We start from the raw sequence: 14,778 nt of genomic DNA, 5'->3' as shown, positions 1-14,778 counted from the left end.
CTCCAGCACATCCACAGACGTCCAAAATAGAACGCAACCAACAGTGATGTTAGCCATTGGATTGCTAACGGCCATTATAAGGTCTCGAGTTCGGATTTTGACCGGCGCCATCTTGCTAGTTTGGAGCAGTTTGGAACCAACAATGAGCATATTTGGACGAGCTGGGCGCGAGCGAGCGGGGAATCTGACTCAATTGGATTGGAAACCTGACGATACTATGTTTGGTTGAGGCTCTCTGGGTGACCAGAAGAATAAAGAGGAAATGCGAGGAGGAGGAGGTTTGGGCATTAGAAGGTCTGAAAGGCAGAATGACAGAATAATGATGACATTTAAAGGATTGTGACCAGAGACTGAGTAAATACAATTAATCAGACTGGTTAAATACAATATATTTGTATCTGCTTTAGTAGCATTGTGGAAAACACACAGCTCATTTCAGTGAGTGAATCGCTGGCATATAAAATAAATATTTTACATAGGTTATAAAACATAAAGTGCCTCTTTAGTGGGTGTAATACCAATGCACCATGGTAATTTCTATATTTTCTCTCCTTCATATTATGTGCAAGGCCACTTTGTTGCAAAGGGAAGAGCAGCTAACACCTTTATATTTATTGGGTTCCAATAAGGTCAAAAGGATTATTTAAAGCAGCGTTGATTTAATTGTTTTATAAAGCCGTTGGATCAAAGAGTTATTTGTAATGTGAAGGGGATTTTGCTCGTTTTAACAAAACCAGAAAATAATTAACACCCAGCTCTCCTCAGCATGGCATTTTAGCATCTTTCAGCTCATTTTATGAACAGCTCCCCAACTTTACTGTTTTGGTCCACTCCCAGTGTTTGTTGTTTGTGGCCACTGCAGGCATCTGTTCTCATCAATAAAAAATCTCTACAAACCCACTACCAGCAGAATTAAATGGAAGATAAATAGTGGAGCATTTAGCAGCTAAACAGATAGATCTACCTCAGGAGACGGTGGGAACAAAACTACTTAATGGACTTAAGCCAACATGTTTGCCAACATGGTTTCCAAACAACCCAGCAGTACCCATGTTATTTAAATTAGCTCCATCTAAACCAATTACATCATTAAAATGCTGCTTACACATTAATGAAGTATGTATACTGATGACAATATAACACTGACAGGAAGCATTCTGCCTGCATGATGAATGTTTGATTGTTCTTTGATTCATGTAGGACTTCAGCCTGTATTAAAGTACTTTTTAACTGAGTTACCTTTCTGAAATGGTATTAGACTGCTTGCAACAAACAGCAACTCAATTAGACTCCCTGACAAACAATTTTTCAGTCAAATTAACTGTCTAAGTCTTGAAAAGAGTTGACCAAATGTTGTGACAGCCTCCTTTTTGCTGTATATCTCCTCCAGACTTTCACTGTCTGGAAAGCTAATTATTGTGAATACAGCGCACACGCACATGCTTATAGTATTTTCAAAAACAGAGCTATCCTTCCTGACAGGCACAAACGCAGAGCATGAATACCCAAACATTTTAAAAAGGTTTTTTGAGGAAAGATTTTATAGCCCATATTGAGCAATAATGAGCGGAGCGGTCATGCAGGCGCACATCAGCACATTCACACAGGCATGCAGACGCATACACACACATACACACACTCCTCTGCCTCTTCATCATAGGATGTGACACCTGACGGCCCATTAGTTCCCAAAGTGCTATTCTATTCTATGAATTCCTCTCCTTATAGAATATTTAGACTGTGTGTTTCCCTCCACTTGTCAACATGGGATGCATTATTCATGTTAATGTGGCATTATCTGACGCTCGGTGTAATGTAACGCAGACATTCCCTGGCCCCGCACCCACGAACACATCCAGTGACCTTCTGAACTGTGCCCTGCCATCACCCCGCCTGCAGCACTGCAGCCGCTCCGCTTCATATAATACAAAGAGGGAGAGGAAATTTGTGCTTTACAAAGGCTTTATTGTGCAATTAAAATGTGTACTTTACTAAAAGCACGGCCGCACTGGAGATAACAAAAGATTTGAAGTTTTAACAGGTTCGGGTGCATGCGTAACTGCACGCCTGCAATACCTGCTTTTAAGAAAGAGATAGAGCGCAACAGAATGAGTTTAACCAGCTTTAAATTATGCAATTAAAAAGGTATGTCTGTGATGGAGATAGAGTAGATGTATCCTGACTGTATGTCTGAATCGAAGAGAGATATGATACAAGGGAGAAAAGAGAATGAATTTGAGTTACCAAGCCTTTAGTGCAATTAAATGATAAGTCAAAGCCTGCTTTTAGATAGAATGAGAGAATGATTTTGAGTTTTAATATTCCTTTTGTGAAACCATATGGTTCGCTGTGTTTGAGATAGAGAAGAAAAGGAAAGTAGGACGAGTTGTAGCTCGTTGTAAATAGGTGAGCTTACAAAACTCAAGTTTAAGATGGAGAGAGAGAACACACAGAGAGTGAATTTAAAGCTGTCTGATGTCTTGCTAATTTAAATGAAAAGATGAAAGCCCACCACTCACATAACTGCCGGCTCCAGCTATGCCAAATTTGTTGCTGCATCAGCTTGCTTAGTATAGGTAAAGACTGTAAAACGGGGAAACAGCTAGCCTAGTTCTGCTCAAAGGGAACAAACAGCAAATCTAAAGCTCATACGATACATGTTAGCTGAGTGCACAAATCAAAGTGTCACAACAACAATTCATCATAGAATGGGCAAAGTAGTTTACTTGGGGTTAAATGATGAAAAACAACACAATTATGTGAAAAACTATGTTGTAGATAGCAGCAGGCAAAGCATAACGTGTTTGTACTGATTAAAGAAACAGGATATATATTGTGTTCATGAACTGTAGAGGTGTTGGTGGATGGATTTTGCTGCCTTTGGACAGGTATTGGCCACTGTTTCCAGTCTTTAGGCAAAGCTAAGCTCACTGGCTTTTGGCTCCAGTGCCCCTCATGTTCCCACTGGAGCCTACAGATGTCAATCTCCTCCTCCAAATCTCTGCAAGCAGTTGATTTATTGTATAAGGCACAAGGTTTTCCGTGCTCTATGTTGAAGTGGCGCCCATAAGGTCATGGCCACAGTTAAGTTGTTGCTGCATCTGAGTAAGTTTACATACAATAGTCAATTTATATTTATATTTCCTTCACTTTAATTTATGAAAGTCAGCAATATAATTATGCAATTTTCAAGGATTCTGGATCACTTCTATAAAGTGTGATCATTTTTAACTATAAATGCCTTGTTAAGAAATGCTAGAGGGTTTTTAATTTGAAATTAATTCAGGAAGTGTTGAGTTTGTATTAACATGTAATGCAGTAACCTTAACAGGGCAAACAGTAGCGGATCAAAACAAGGCTGCAAGCATATGATTCCATTTGTTTTTATTGTCTCTCTTTCATCACATACGCCTTTGGAATGATTGGATTTTCAAGTATTTAAAAAATGTAATTCAATATTAACCGGATCAAGAAAATGTGATTAAATATATATATAAATATATATATATATTTCCTCACTAAAAAAAAGAGGCAGGGCATCATTCCACTGTGCTCCGGCAGCATAAAACACAATTCCTTTAAATTCTAAGGTTAAAGAAATTATATGCATTCGACTGCAGTGTTTCAAAATAAAGCAAAAAGAGATTCAGAAGGGTGGAAAATGTTCATGAGTGTGAATGTCTGTAAATCTCAGTCCACTGAACTGCCAACTAGTAAAATGTGTCTCCCAATGCATGCTGGGATGGCCGCCACCATCCCTACTAACCCAAAAAGGATTACAGAGGTGGAGAAATGAAAGACTGAAACTGCCATCTCAGTCATCAAACCTAAATTTTGTAGCTTTGGAAAACACTTTGCCCTTTCTGTTTGACGAGCCAATAAATGAAAGGCTTTTCACTACTAATTAACATGATTGCTTGGATGTTCCACAATATTGACAGTGGCTTTATGGGCTGGTGTGGGTTGATGCACAGGTTATTTCTGAGATAGCAAACAAGCACAATGCATAATTTATCACACCAAAGAATAACCCTCCCAAGCCGGTGAATAAAGGAAGTAATAAGGGCAGCAAGCCATGCAGCTGAAATGACTGATAATGCTTTATAACAGCTTCTAAATACAGCGGAAGAAAAAAATCCTGTTTGCACATCATCTTAAAGGAAAGTGTAATTATCTATCAGCCAATCAACACCTAGCACTCACTTCCTGTGCCTGACCTTGCTGGACTCGTAACCATGGAAATTATTTTTCTCTCTCTTGTAGAGTACAGCTTGGTCATACAAAAACCTTTATGTGTGTGTGTGTGTGTGTGTGTGTGTGTGTGTGTGTGTGTGTGTGTGTGTGTGTGTGTGTGTGTGTGTGTGTGTGTGTGTGTGTGTGTGTGTGTGTGTGTGAAAATGAACAACAAACGACCGGTTTTCCATGTCTTTCTCTCACCAGGGCACCTTGGAAACACTCTTATCCTGCCTTTTATGGCTTACCACACTGTGTCCAATTAACAAATATGCAGGCATGATGAAGCGCTACCCCCCATGCACAAACACACAAAAGCGCTCAGACTTATTCTGCCTGGTAGCAAATGTTCTTTTCACACGCAGATCGGATAAATATGTGAAAATGACAGTATTTGTTTCCTTTTCATTTGGGATCTGTTGTGACAGTCTGCATAAATAATGCATCTTCAGGAAACACTGAAATATTTACAGAACAAATATTGGTGTATATTTGGCTGTGGAGTGTGTGTGTGTGTGTGTGTGTGTGTGTGTGTGTGTGTGTGTGTGTGTGAGAGAGAGAGGTTGTTTCTTTTAACATTATTTCCGCTATGGACCACACCTTGAAGTGAGCCTGCCTTTAATGAGGGCTCCTACTTATAGAGGCATCAGGGCTTCTTTAGTTTGCATTCCCAGAGTCATTATCAGCCTTTGACAGCTGCTTGAATGCAGCAGTCAATTTAAGTACTCCATTCTGTCAAGATTGGCATTCAAAGGAAAGAGTTGTACAAAAACTCCCCTCACCTTACAATATTTATCTCATTGTTGGTGAGTACTTAAAAGCACTCAATGAAATTGAAGTACTGCGCACTGAAGCAGGCATAGGCATATAAACAAACGTCTGCATTTTTTTCCGAATTCAGACATAGAACTGCAAAAATATTTTGGTCTGTGAACACTTTTTAAACTTTTTAGACATAAGCGTGTGATTTTTAAAAAAATTTGTATTTCTGTAATATTCCTTGAAGATGTTTTGCTCCCTTTTTAATACTCAATAGGATCATTTATTTGAATGAAAATGATAAATTCTGACACACATAATGTACAGTATATGTGCAGAGTGACTGATTCTGTGTATGCACCTGAAGTCTGAGCTGAAGACATGTATTAGAATGATTTTCTTGGACCAAATATGCAACTTACAAAAACGTGTCATGTAAACTCCAAAGCTTCCACTGCACATACACTGTGAATGGACTTTGTAGAAAAATGATTGCATATTCAGAGATTCTGAATTTTTTTTATTGAGAAACTGGGTTTTTACTGAGGTAATACAACTTTTTGTGTGCGAGGAAAAAAACATATTATACTCATCAGAATTTACTATTTAAAGTTACGTTTTTTTATTCTAAACTTTGTTAGGTATTTTATTAGGCTTTGATGATAATGAGGATTTAATCGTGACATATGTGGACTTTTGAAGATCTAAAAGCTTTGCTATTCCTGCAGCTAGCGTTACTCTAGTGAGTTAAAATACACTTTTATAAAGTTGAACGCTTAAGAAGAAACTGAAAAATGGTCAAAACCTAAGCACAAAATATCCCAAAGTTTTATTCTACTATGGCTCAACCTCCTAAAACCATTTACCTTGCAAATGTCCGTCCATACCTTAAATTTATAAGACTTTCTCTTATACATTTGTAGTTTTGAAAACATACCTGAAATAACCTTAATGACGCCCTTACAAAAAAACACACGAATTTCACATGTGCAAAAACTCGTGATCACATGCGACCAAATGACACGTGACTGCGCACATGTGAAACATGTATTTCGTCCATGGGAAACATGTAATGTGTGAAGCCCATGTAGATGTAGATGTGAAAACTTTTCCACATATATTTCCGCATGTTATCATATGTTGCAACACGTGGTAAACATGTGTAATACAGGTGATCACATGTAGAAAACATGGGAAACTCCTGTGCTTTTTCCGTGAGGGCAGTGACATCGGCCACTGATGGCCACATTTTGCATTGTCATGTTGCAACAGATCCACTCAGTGGGGAGTGTGGGCATAGCCCGTTACTTAGTTTTCAGTGGACGGGGGTTCAAGATGAGGTCAGTCCCGAAAAGTTTTAACCAATTCAAAAGCTCCTGTGGCCAAAGCCCTTCAGACTAAACAAACTTCAAAGGGATAACATCTGGACAGGTGCTGAATGATTCCGGAAGGGGGGAACGATTCAGACAGCTCATCCCAGCTGAACTGACAACAGTGCCGGACCTATGAGAACGATAAGAAATATATAAAGAGTCTTAATCCGGCTTTTCACCCCTAGTGAGTCCGTGGCACCCAACTAATACTGAATTTAGAGAAGCTAATGCTTTAATCGCCTTTAGTATATATGTAGACAAATTTCTTTACTACTATTTGTAAATTTGGTTTAAGATAATGAACTGAGGAATAAAGTAAATTTTGCTTTAATTAACTTTGCTTTGATTAAATCCAGTTTCATTCTATGGAGATGCAGGATGGTGCTTTTAAAAGAATGTGACCTCTTATGTTTTATTACTGCTGATTTTGAGCAGATGCTGCCAGATGTGAGAGGACTTTAACGCCACATTAGAAACTCCACTTCTCGCTTACGTTTGTCTCTGCTAGGCTTTGAATCATCTCTGAATTGGTCTGAAAAAAAAATGAAGATTATGGATTAACATGTGTCATATACAGTATCCTGTTATCAACAGTTTCCACGTTTTCCTTTTTTCTCTGTGTCAACGCATGCTCAGTGCGTCCTCTCAGCTGATTCACATCAGCAGCAGCGTTGAAGATCCGCCGGTTCGACAGCACATGGATCCCCAGTGAGAAGAGAGAGCGCTCTGGACAGGAGGGGTAAGATTGAGTCCTTCACTGCTTGTAAAGTCGGTGGGAGTGAAGAGAGGAGGCTGCTGGTGATGAGACGGAGAAAAAAAAAGAGAGAATCGCTGTCGATGAAGTGCGATCGAGAAAAGTGTAAAATGCACTGAGAGGCTGTACGGCTGCGATGACTCACTGGCGTCCAGTGCTGATTGTCTGTTTGTGTTTGTGTCTGCTGAGTTGAAATGACCATCCTTCCTAATGTGTCTGTCTGATCTGAAGTGATGCGACTAATTGGATCAAAATCCAACATTTTCCCGTATTATAGTGAGCAATTAACGGATTTGAAATCATATAACCGACATTAGTATGGGTACGTAAAGAGACCCTGTTGCGTTTCCTGAGTGGATTAGGATCCAGTGACACAAATAAGTGGTAGAATGTGTCTTTACTGCAGGTTTTTTAACTCGGGAATTAACCCGCCGGAAAGCCGAGAGGAAAGTTGGGGCAAACTTCCAGCACCATGGATAGTTCTCCGCTTGAATACTGTACTGTAAAAAAAACCAGAAATAGTGGCTAAAAGTTAATTAGGTTAAGACATGATAGGCTGCCCAACCTTAGTCAACATGTTTTAATAATCACGGGAAAAAGTAAACAATCTGTAAGAAATATATATATATATATATATATATATATATATATATATATATATATTTATAAAAAAAAAAATCACATTAGTATTCAACATTAATTAACTTTTAGCCCATTCAACTAAAGGGGGCACGTGACCCTCAAATCTTTCTGATTGGATGGCTTTAAAAAACTGTTACAAACCATTTTCACAGTAACCCCTTTAGGTACAATTAATTGAAAATATTTTTTTTTATGTTTATATTTATAATTAAGACTGGAACAACCAGTGATAGCACATTAGTGACAGCTTGTTGCCTCTTGCTGTTATTAGCATCTAGCTAACTTTTGTTTTCATGACAATACCTTGGAACTGTGAAACTGTAATGCACAATGCCCCCATATTGGTTATATTATTTTTAAGGTTATTTGATAATAATTCATAAATACACTGTGAGTCATCAGTTACCTCACATTTTTGTTAAAAGGAAGGAATGGATTTTAGCCGTATCGTGAATTAGATACTCTTACTCATGTAAAAGTAATCTTATTACAAACCAAATTTACTTTAAGTATCAAAGTAAAAGTTCTCCCCCAATGAATAATGTATTATTCTATACAGTATTCCATTATTAGGTTTTTAAATACTGTTGCTTCAACTCATAAATCTCATAACTAGCATTTTATTATTGTAACTGATCAAATGAGAGTTACATTTTTATCATGCTGGTTAGTTTCATCTTTAATAATGCAACATATATTATAACAAGCAACAGGTTCTATAAAGAAGCATCCAGTATAGTGAGCAGATACATGTGGTGAAGCAAAAGTAGTATATTGTAATGCATTTTCTTCATCTCCACCATTGGAGTCACCAGTCAGTGCTCCACCCTTTCATTGAAAATTATAGTTAAATTAAGAAATTAAATTAAGTTATGGACTTTCCTACCCCATCTTCCTGCGGATTCAAGGAAAAACTAACCTGGAGAAAAATAACATGGTAGATGAGAGCCATAAAAATGGAGCTTTTACCTGGTCAACTCTTTTCTTATTCAGTGTTCTTTTTGAAAGGTAATGTAATACTGTGTAAATGCTGCTTCTGAAAGTTTCACTCAATGAGATAAAAGCACAAACCTCATGAGGTTATATGTGTAATTTAGCCTATATATCCTAACAATTTGATCTTAAATAAGCTTTTTTCAACAGTTCTCTTCTTGAGTTTGTGTATGACTTTTATTTGTATCCATGCTATGTACAGTTACAAGGAGACGAGGCCTTGTAAACAAAGATCTCGTTTACTGGGCAGATTTTGATAATAACTCAGCAGTAAAGGAGCATTAAAACCTACACATACCTGAGTAGGATGTTTCTCTGGTCACTGTTAATTTGATAGTGAGAATTCCAGTTCAGATTTCAGTCACAATGAATTTAGGGTTTGATATGGACTGAGATCAGGCTTGTTTATAGATGTTTGAAGAGACTGTTTGAAGGCAAAGAATGAAATAAATCAACCAAATAGCCTTGGGAGAATAACTACAGGGGGACATGAATACAGTGTGCACACACTCATATATGTGTGACTCATCTGTGGGTGGTGCCGGAGTCACCTCAGGGCCACGGCAGCCGTCAATCGTTCACATGCGGCAACAATAACTGGGGCAACCCGACGACACAGGCCAAGATTTATGACGAGTCTCTGCGGGGAGGGAGGCTTTTATTGAGGGAAATCCATATTCAGCAGATAAACATTGTTTGTGTTAACCGCCCAGCAGCACATATCAATCTGTTCAGAGCCGCGGCTGCGTATTACCATGCTTACTTTATGAATTTGTGTCTTTACTGCAGGTGTACAAGGTGTGCGATGGCGCTCTGCTCCGAGGCCTGTGTTCCTGCCTCAGGAGGAGACTACTCCAGCACTGAGGTGAGCTTCGGTTTCATGGCTGATGATCTAGTTTCAGTTGATTTTATTATAGCTGAAGGACTCTTGTGATCATCATTAGGCAAATCCAAGGAGAACATCTAATATGCTTTCATAACATACATTTCAGTCTAAATAGGATACTGAGAACATACTAACTGGACACTAACTGGGGGTGCTTTGATTTAAAGCCAACATACCCCAAACTTACCCTGTAATAAGATATTTCACTCAATAATAAACCTCCTTACTTGAGCTTGAAAAGAATCTAAAAATTTTTGTGTCTCCAACTCTGCATCCCAAAAATCGGAATACATTTTACAAGTAAATCCTAATTCAAAAATAAGTGATACTCTACTTTCATTGCGATGTCAACACTAAACTTAGTTTGCATCTCTCATGAATCTCAGTAATGGCATCACCTCAGAGTCGCAAAGATCAGCATTTGTTTTGCCAAATGATAATATACTTCTAATTTTATTACACTTACCTCCAAATTTATTTCCAGAATCTTCAAGGACTCTTCTGAAAATGTGGATGAAAAAAGGATTGACATTCTGCATTAAAAAAAAAAGAGGCTACGATCACTTAGGAAACAAGACTACAAATCTATCAAAGATGATACCATGTCAGTGTCACGTGTTGGCTTGCTTATGGAGGAAAACTTAGGTGCCTTAGGTTTAGTCACCAAAACCATGTAGTTAGGTTGAAGAAAATGTTTTTGGTTAAATATGACAGAGTTGCAATTTACTTAAGGTTTAGGCTCCAAAACATCTCAGTTAGGATTAGGAATATTTCATGGTTTGTGTTGAAATAAGTGACGTTACGTACATCACGTAAGTTACTCAAATTATCTTACGTATGTTACTTGACATCAAATTTAATACGTTGTGGAAAACACTTACAGTGCAATTTTTCTTCTTTTTTTTTTTAATTACATTGTTACCTACTTATTTCCATGCTTACATGTTCTTGCAAATAAATTACACTTTAGAACCCTATAAGTATTTTATTGATGTCTCCGATGTGCTCAGTACTCACTGTAGTCTGCAGTGTTAATATGCTTTCTTCAAATGTGAAAGAGTGATGTGGGTTGGAGGGGAAGGACTTTTTTTTCTTTCACACAATTTGGTGGCTTTGGTCCCAACACCCCTCCAGGCGGGTTCCAGCTGTCTTCAGTTTGGGGTTCGTTCCTATCTGCACCACTTCTATGAGGAATGCTCGGCCTCCATGTGGGAGAGAGGCCCGAGGGATCAGGGGCTCATCCAAAGCCAGAGGTCAGCCCTGTGGTGGAACTCAGCAGTCTTGAAGGTAAAACTACTGCACTTCATTCATACCGGGACACAGTTTTCAAATGGAAGCCTTTCTGTCGTACACAGACAAAATTAAAGCACAACTGGTCTTTTCAGCTTTTGTTTTATAGTCCAATAATCATCTTGAAGCAAAGAAACTGGCCTCTTTGCTATGCCAATCTCATCTCTTGGCACTACAAATGTGTTGCTGTTATTATGGTTGACTAACTTGAACTTGATCCATTTTTAGTCCCTTCCAAAGAAGGGATACAGCTGTATCCAATTGTATTGATTAAGTACTTTTATTAGGTTTAAAAAAAAAAAAAAAAAAGCCTTAAATGCACCCCCTTTTCTGATTAAATCCTAAATGAAATTATCACAATAGAAAGTCTTTGCCTTTTTGTTATTTACATTTTTCATTGGTTTATGGGATTTGCAATTTTTTCCACATTTTCTCCTGAATTGGACTCATCATGTCCCCACACACTGATGACCGTATCCCTGCCAACCCCTTCTTGGCCTGAGGAAGCCTGCAGACAGAGATGTGCCACCTCTGTGACACATGGCATCTCCTGCTGGTTGTTTTCATGTGCCAGTGATGTGCCTCACCTCCCAAAAAATATTCTCACGAGATGCTCGTGTAATATGCTGCATACAGTGCATTTTAAACTGTCCCTGCATGATGAACTGCAGGCAGCAGTGTGGTGAGATTACATGCAAGCCCACTGCCCATTTGGCAATGTGGATTTTTCTGCATCACAAACAATAAAATGACCTTTCCTAACAAGAAGTGAAGAGCGCCAAGCAAATAGGACCACCCATACAAAAAATACAACCATGTCTGCACAAATGGCCCCCTCATCTTTCTTTGTTGCTCTATCTCTGCAGGTGTCCTTGGCCCTAGGTCTCCTGATCCTGACTGCAGGTATTGTCACCCTGTCAGCCGGTTACTCCACTCCCCACAAAATAGAGTCATTCGGAGAGGGAGACCTGTTCTTCGTGGACACCCAGGCCGTCAGCTTCAATAGGGGGCTGCACCTCAGCACCGCGGCCGGGATCGGCCTCTCCTGCCTCGGCGCTGCCCTGGCGGCGTTGGGGGTCATGTTTTGGATCCCCTCCAGGGCCAATTTGAAAGAGAGGCTGTTCCACAGACCAGGGGAACAGGAGCAGAGAGGAGAGTCGGGGTCAAAGTGGAGCGGATTTAGGGATCTGGGGGATGTGGTCACTAAGCCACCAGGTACAGAGTAAGGGAAGATGCCATTCACTCTGTCCAAAGTGGAAAATGTGCACTGCTGAGCTTCGGGCTGCACAGGCTTTTGTTCTAGTCCTGGGGCCTTGTTTACATGCTTTTAAGATTGTTTCTGTTCTGTTCTGGAAGGGAACAAATCCAATTTGTTCAATTCGAGTTTGTTACATGACCTGGATATTACAGTCCAACCCGCTATCACGCCAACACATGTAATACAACCATGAATCCACTATAGGATGCTGTATTAGTGCTGAGGTGTGAAAAGTATGGTGCCTGAGGTTTCGTGGTCAGGAAAAGATCATTGTGTAGGTTAAAATAAGTTATTCAGTAAAGTCAGCCCCCTTTTATACGTCATGCAAGTCACTGAACGTATATTACGGAAGTTAAATACAAGTAAGTAACTTACTACTTACGCATTAACTTTTGCTTTCTCACAGATTTAAACACTGGTCTCCCGTGTGAAAGTTGAATGTTTGTTCCATCCAACTACCGCAAACCCAGCCTTACTGCACCGACTCACTCACAGCTTCAGCTTTTTTTGCTGTGTGAACTTTTGTTTGCTCAGCCACTCTGAAGAGCAGACCAATCAGTGACAAGTGCCAATGGTTAACCGCGTCAGTCCCGCCCCTCCTTCACATGGATTGGACGGTTGGTGACAGTGACGAGCACAGTATTGTCATTTTTCAACTCTCTGTGACCACTAGCACCGTATCTTGGCTAGACCCATATTCAAGCAGTGACGTCCTACATACTGTATATGGACTTTATACTCGGTCACATAACCTTAGTCACATGATCTCCTTCTTGGATGCTGGTCATACATGCATGTACTTTTAGCACGTTCTCATTCCCAGGGCGTCAAGGAATACCGCATACGCTCAAGGTGCCTCATGTCTTATGCGCCATGTCGATGCTGTTTGAAGAAAGTCAAGAACAAAAAGGGCTGAAGTCCATATAGGCAGGTTGCTGAGGTTTGGTTGGATGGAAAAAAAAACAGAACTTTTACCCAGTAAACTGCTGTTCAAGTCTATGAAATAGCAAAATGTAAATTTCTCCCAAACCATTATTTATTTCCTGATCATAACCATGATAATTTTGGTGTGTTAACATAAGGCTTATTTGACACCCTGGGAATGAGAACGCGTAGATACTTTCAACGCCAAGACGAGGCAAAACGTGACACTGACACTGTACACTCTAGTGGACTGATGAGTGTATTACACAGTGATACCGAGCTGTGCAGTCAGACATAAAACATTTGCAAGGGACTTAAAGCACCTATACGGCTTTAAGAGCACAGCCTGAACAATAGAGATAATAGATTTTTGGATTTATAAATCCAAATGTATAAATTGGGCCCCAACACTAGAACCAGAGACCCTGATGCCCTCTGAAACACCTCATAGTGCAGCATCGGGACATAGTTGTTGACCGTAGACTGTGTTTGTGCAGTGCACTTGTGTTATATTTAAAAAATACACTGAGTAATGCCTCAACACTGAAAGAGAGCAAAATTGTAGTGACAGATGTTAGAGAACTATATGTTTTTTTTCCTCCCACTCGACACGTGTCTGTTGTATTTTTGCTCAGTATTTTTTTTAATTTATTTTGGGATGAATTATTTTTCTAAATAGCAGTAGTATCAGCTGTCCAAGTAGTAATACGAGGTGGTGATATTGCATGAATCACATAAAACCTGAGTCTCCACTCATGCTGAGGTAGATAAATAGAATGATTAACAATTCTGTATCTACGTTTTCATATATCTGCGCTAACACTCAGCCCGCTGTGCTGAACACGTACAGACACATGCACTCTCACTCACCTGCTCACCCACACACCCACGCATGTGCACAAATTTGTGCTCCATTGACAGTATCACCTTTTTTCTCCCCACTGTTATCTGGCTCTGTAATTGCCTGCAATCTGTGTATCCAGGCAACAGTTGGGCTTCAAGTGCGCTATTTTGAACTCCGAACAAAGACTCTTTTCCAATTGGTCCCTCACTTCCCCTCTCTTTATTTTCACACCAATCACATTTTTTGTTTACAGGCATTCACTGCGGTAGCAAGTAAGTGGTGAAGCGCTGAGGTGAGAGGAATTTGCACCGGCACCTGAGAGGCCACCTGTCTGATTGGGTCCTCCAGTTCGTCATTATAGTTGTTACAAGTAATAATAAAAAATAGGAAAGTAGAATAACCATGATGTCCTGATATAAGAGCACTGATTCCACTGAATGTTACTAGTGGTGTTTCATTGTTTTGTTGTGTTAAAATAATGGTGTAAAATGAGGTTAAGTGTCACTGGTGCAAAGCAAATTACCAAAATAAACTTGTGATCTGAATACCTAATTTTTAGGAGTGTTTGGATCTATTTAATGAATCTATTCCACAGTAGCAGGAAAGTATTTTTTAATTTGGAGTAATACATATTTTATTATACTTTGCTGCATCAAATGACTCTTTTTATGTCACAACCAGCAACTGGGTGTCTTTACTGTAAGGTATACTGCGGCATTTTTCACCACTATAATACAAAGGTGCAGTTGTTTCATGAGCAACTGTTGTGCTTTTCTGTTGAACAGTTCTGTCAACACTGTGATCCATGTGGCAGCAAAAGCA

General features: G+C 39.3%; 1 protein-coding gene across 3 annotated transcripts in view; it reads left to right on the top strand.

The window, feature by feature from the left end:
- The window catches only part of nrsn1l (neurensin 1-like), a 287,058-nt gene extending 272,556 nt beyond the window's left edge, over window positions 1–14,502 (top strand). For all 3 annotated transcript variants that reach the window (XM_069177068.1, XM_069177067.1, XM_069177069.1), the window contains 4 exons: window positions 7,002–7,104; window positions 9,544–9,619; window positions 10,775–10,927; window positions 11,797–14,502. In XM_069177068.1, coding sequence (XP_069033169.1) covers window positions 9,560–9,619; window positions 10,775–10,927; window positions 11,797–12,156 — 573 coding nt within the window. In that variant the 5' untranslated portion in view covers window positions 7,002–7,104; window positions 9,544–9,559 and the 3' untranslated portion in view covers window positions 12,157–14,502. The remainder of the gene's footprint in view (window positions 1–7,001; window positions 7,105–9,543; window positions 9,620–10,774; window positions 10,928–11,796) is intronic.
- The last annotated feature ends 276 nt before the right edge of the window (window positions 14,503–14,778 follow it).

This window comes from Embiotoca jacksoni, unplaced genomic scaffold (assembly GCF_022577435.1).
Source record: "Embiotoca jacksoni isolate LCO1_2020_lvr unplaced genomic scaffold, fEmbJac1.0.p SCAF_7, whole genome shotgun sequence".
Taxonomy (NCBI): domain Eukaryota; kingdom Metazoa; phylum Chordata; class Actinopteri; family Embiotocidae; genus Embiotoca; species Embiotoca jacksoni.
This window is presented reverse-complemented; position numbering and strand designations above follow the sequence as displayed.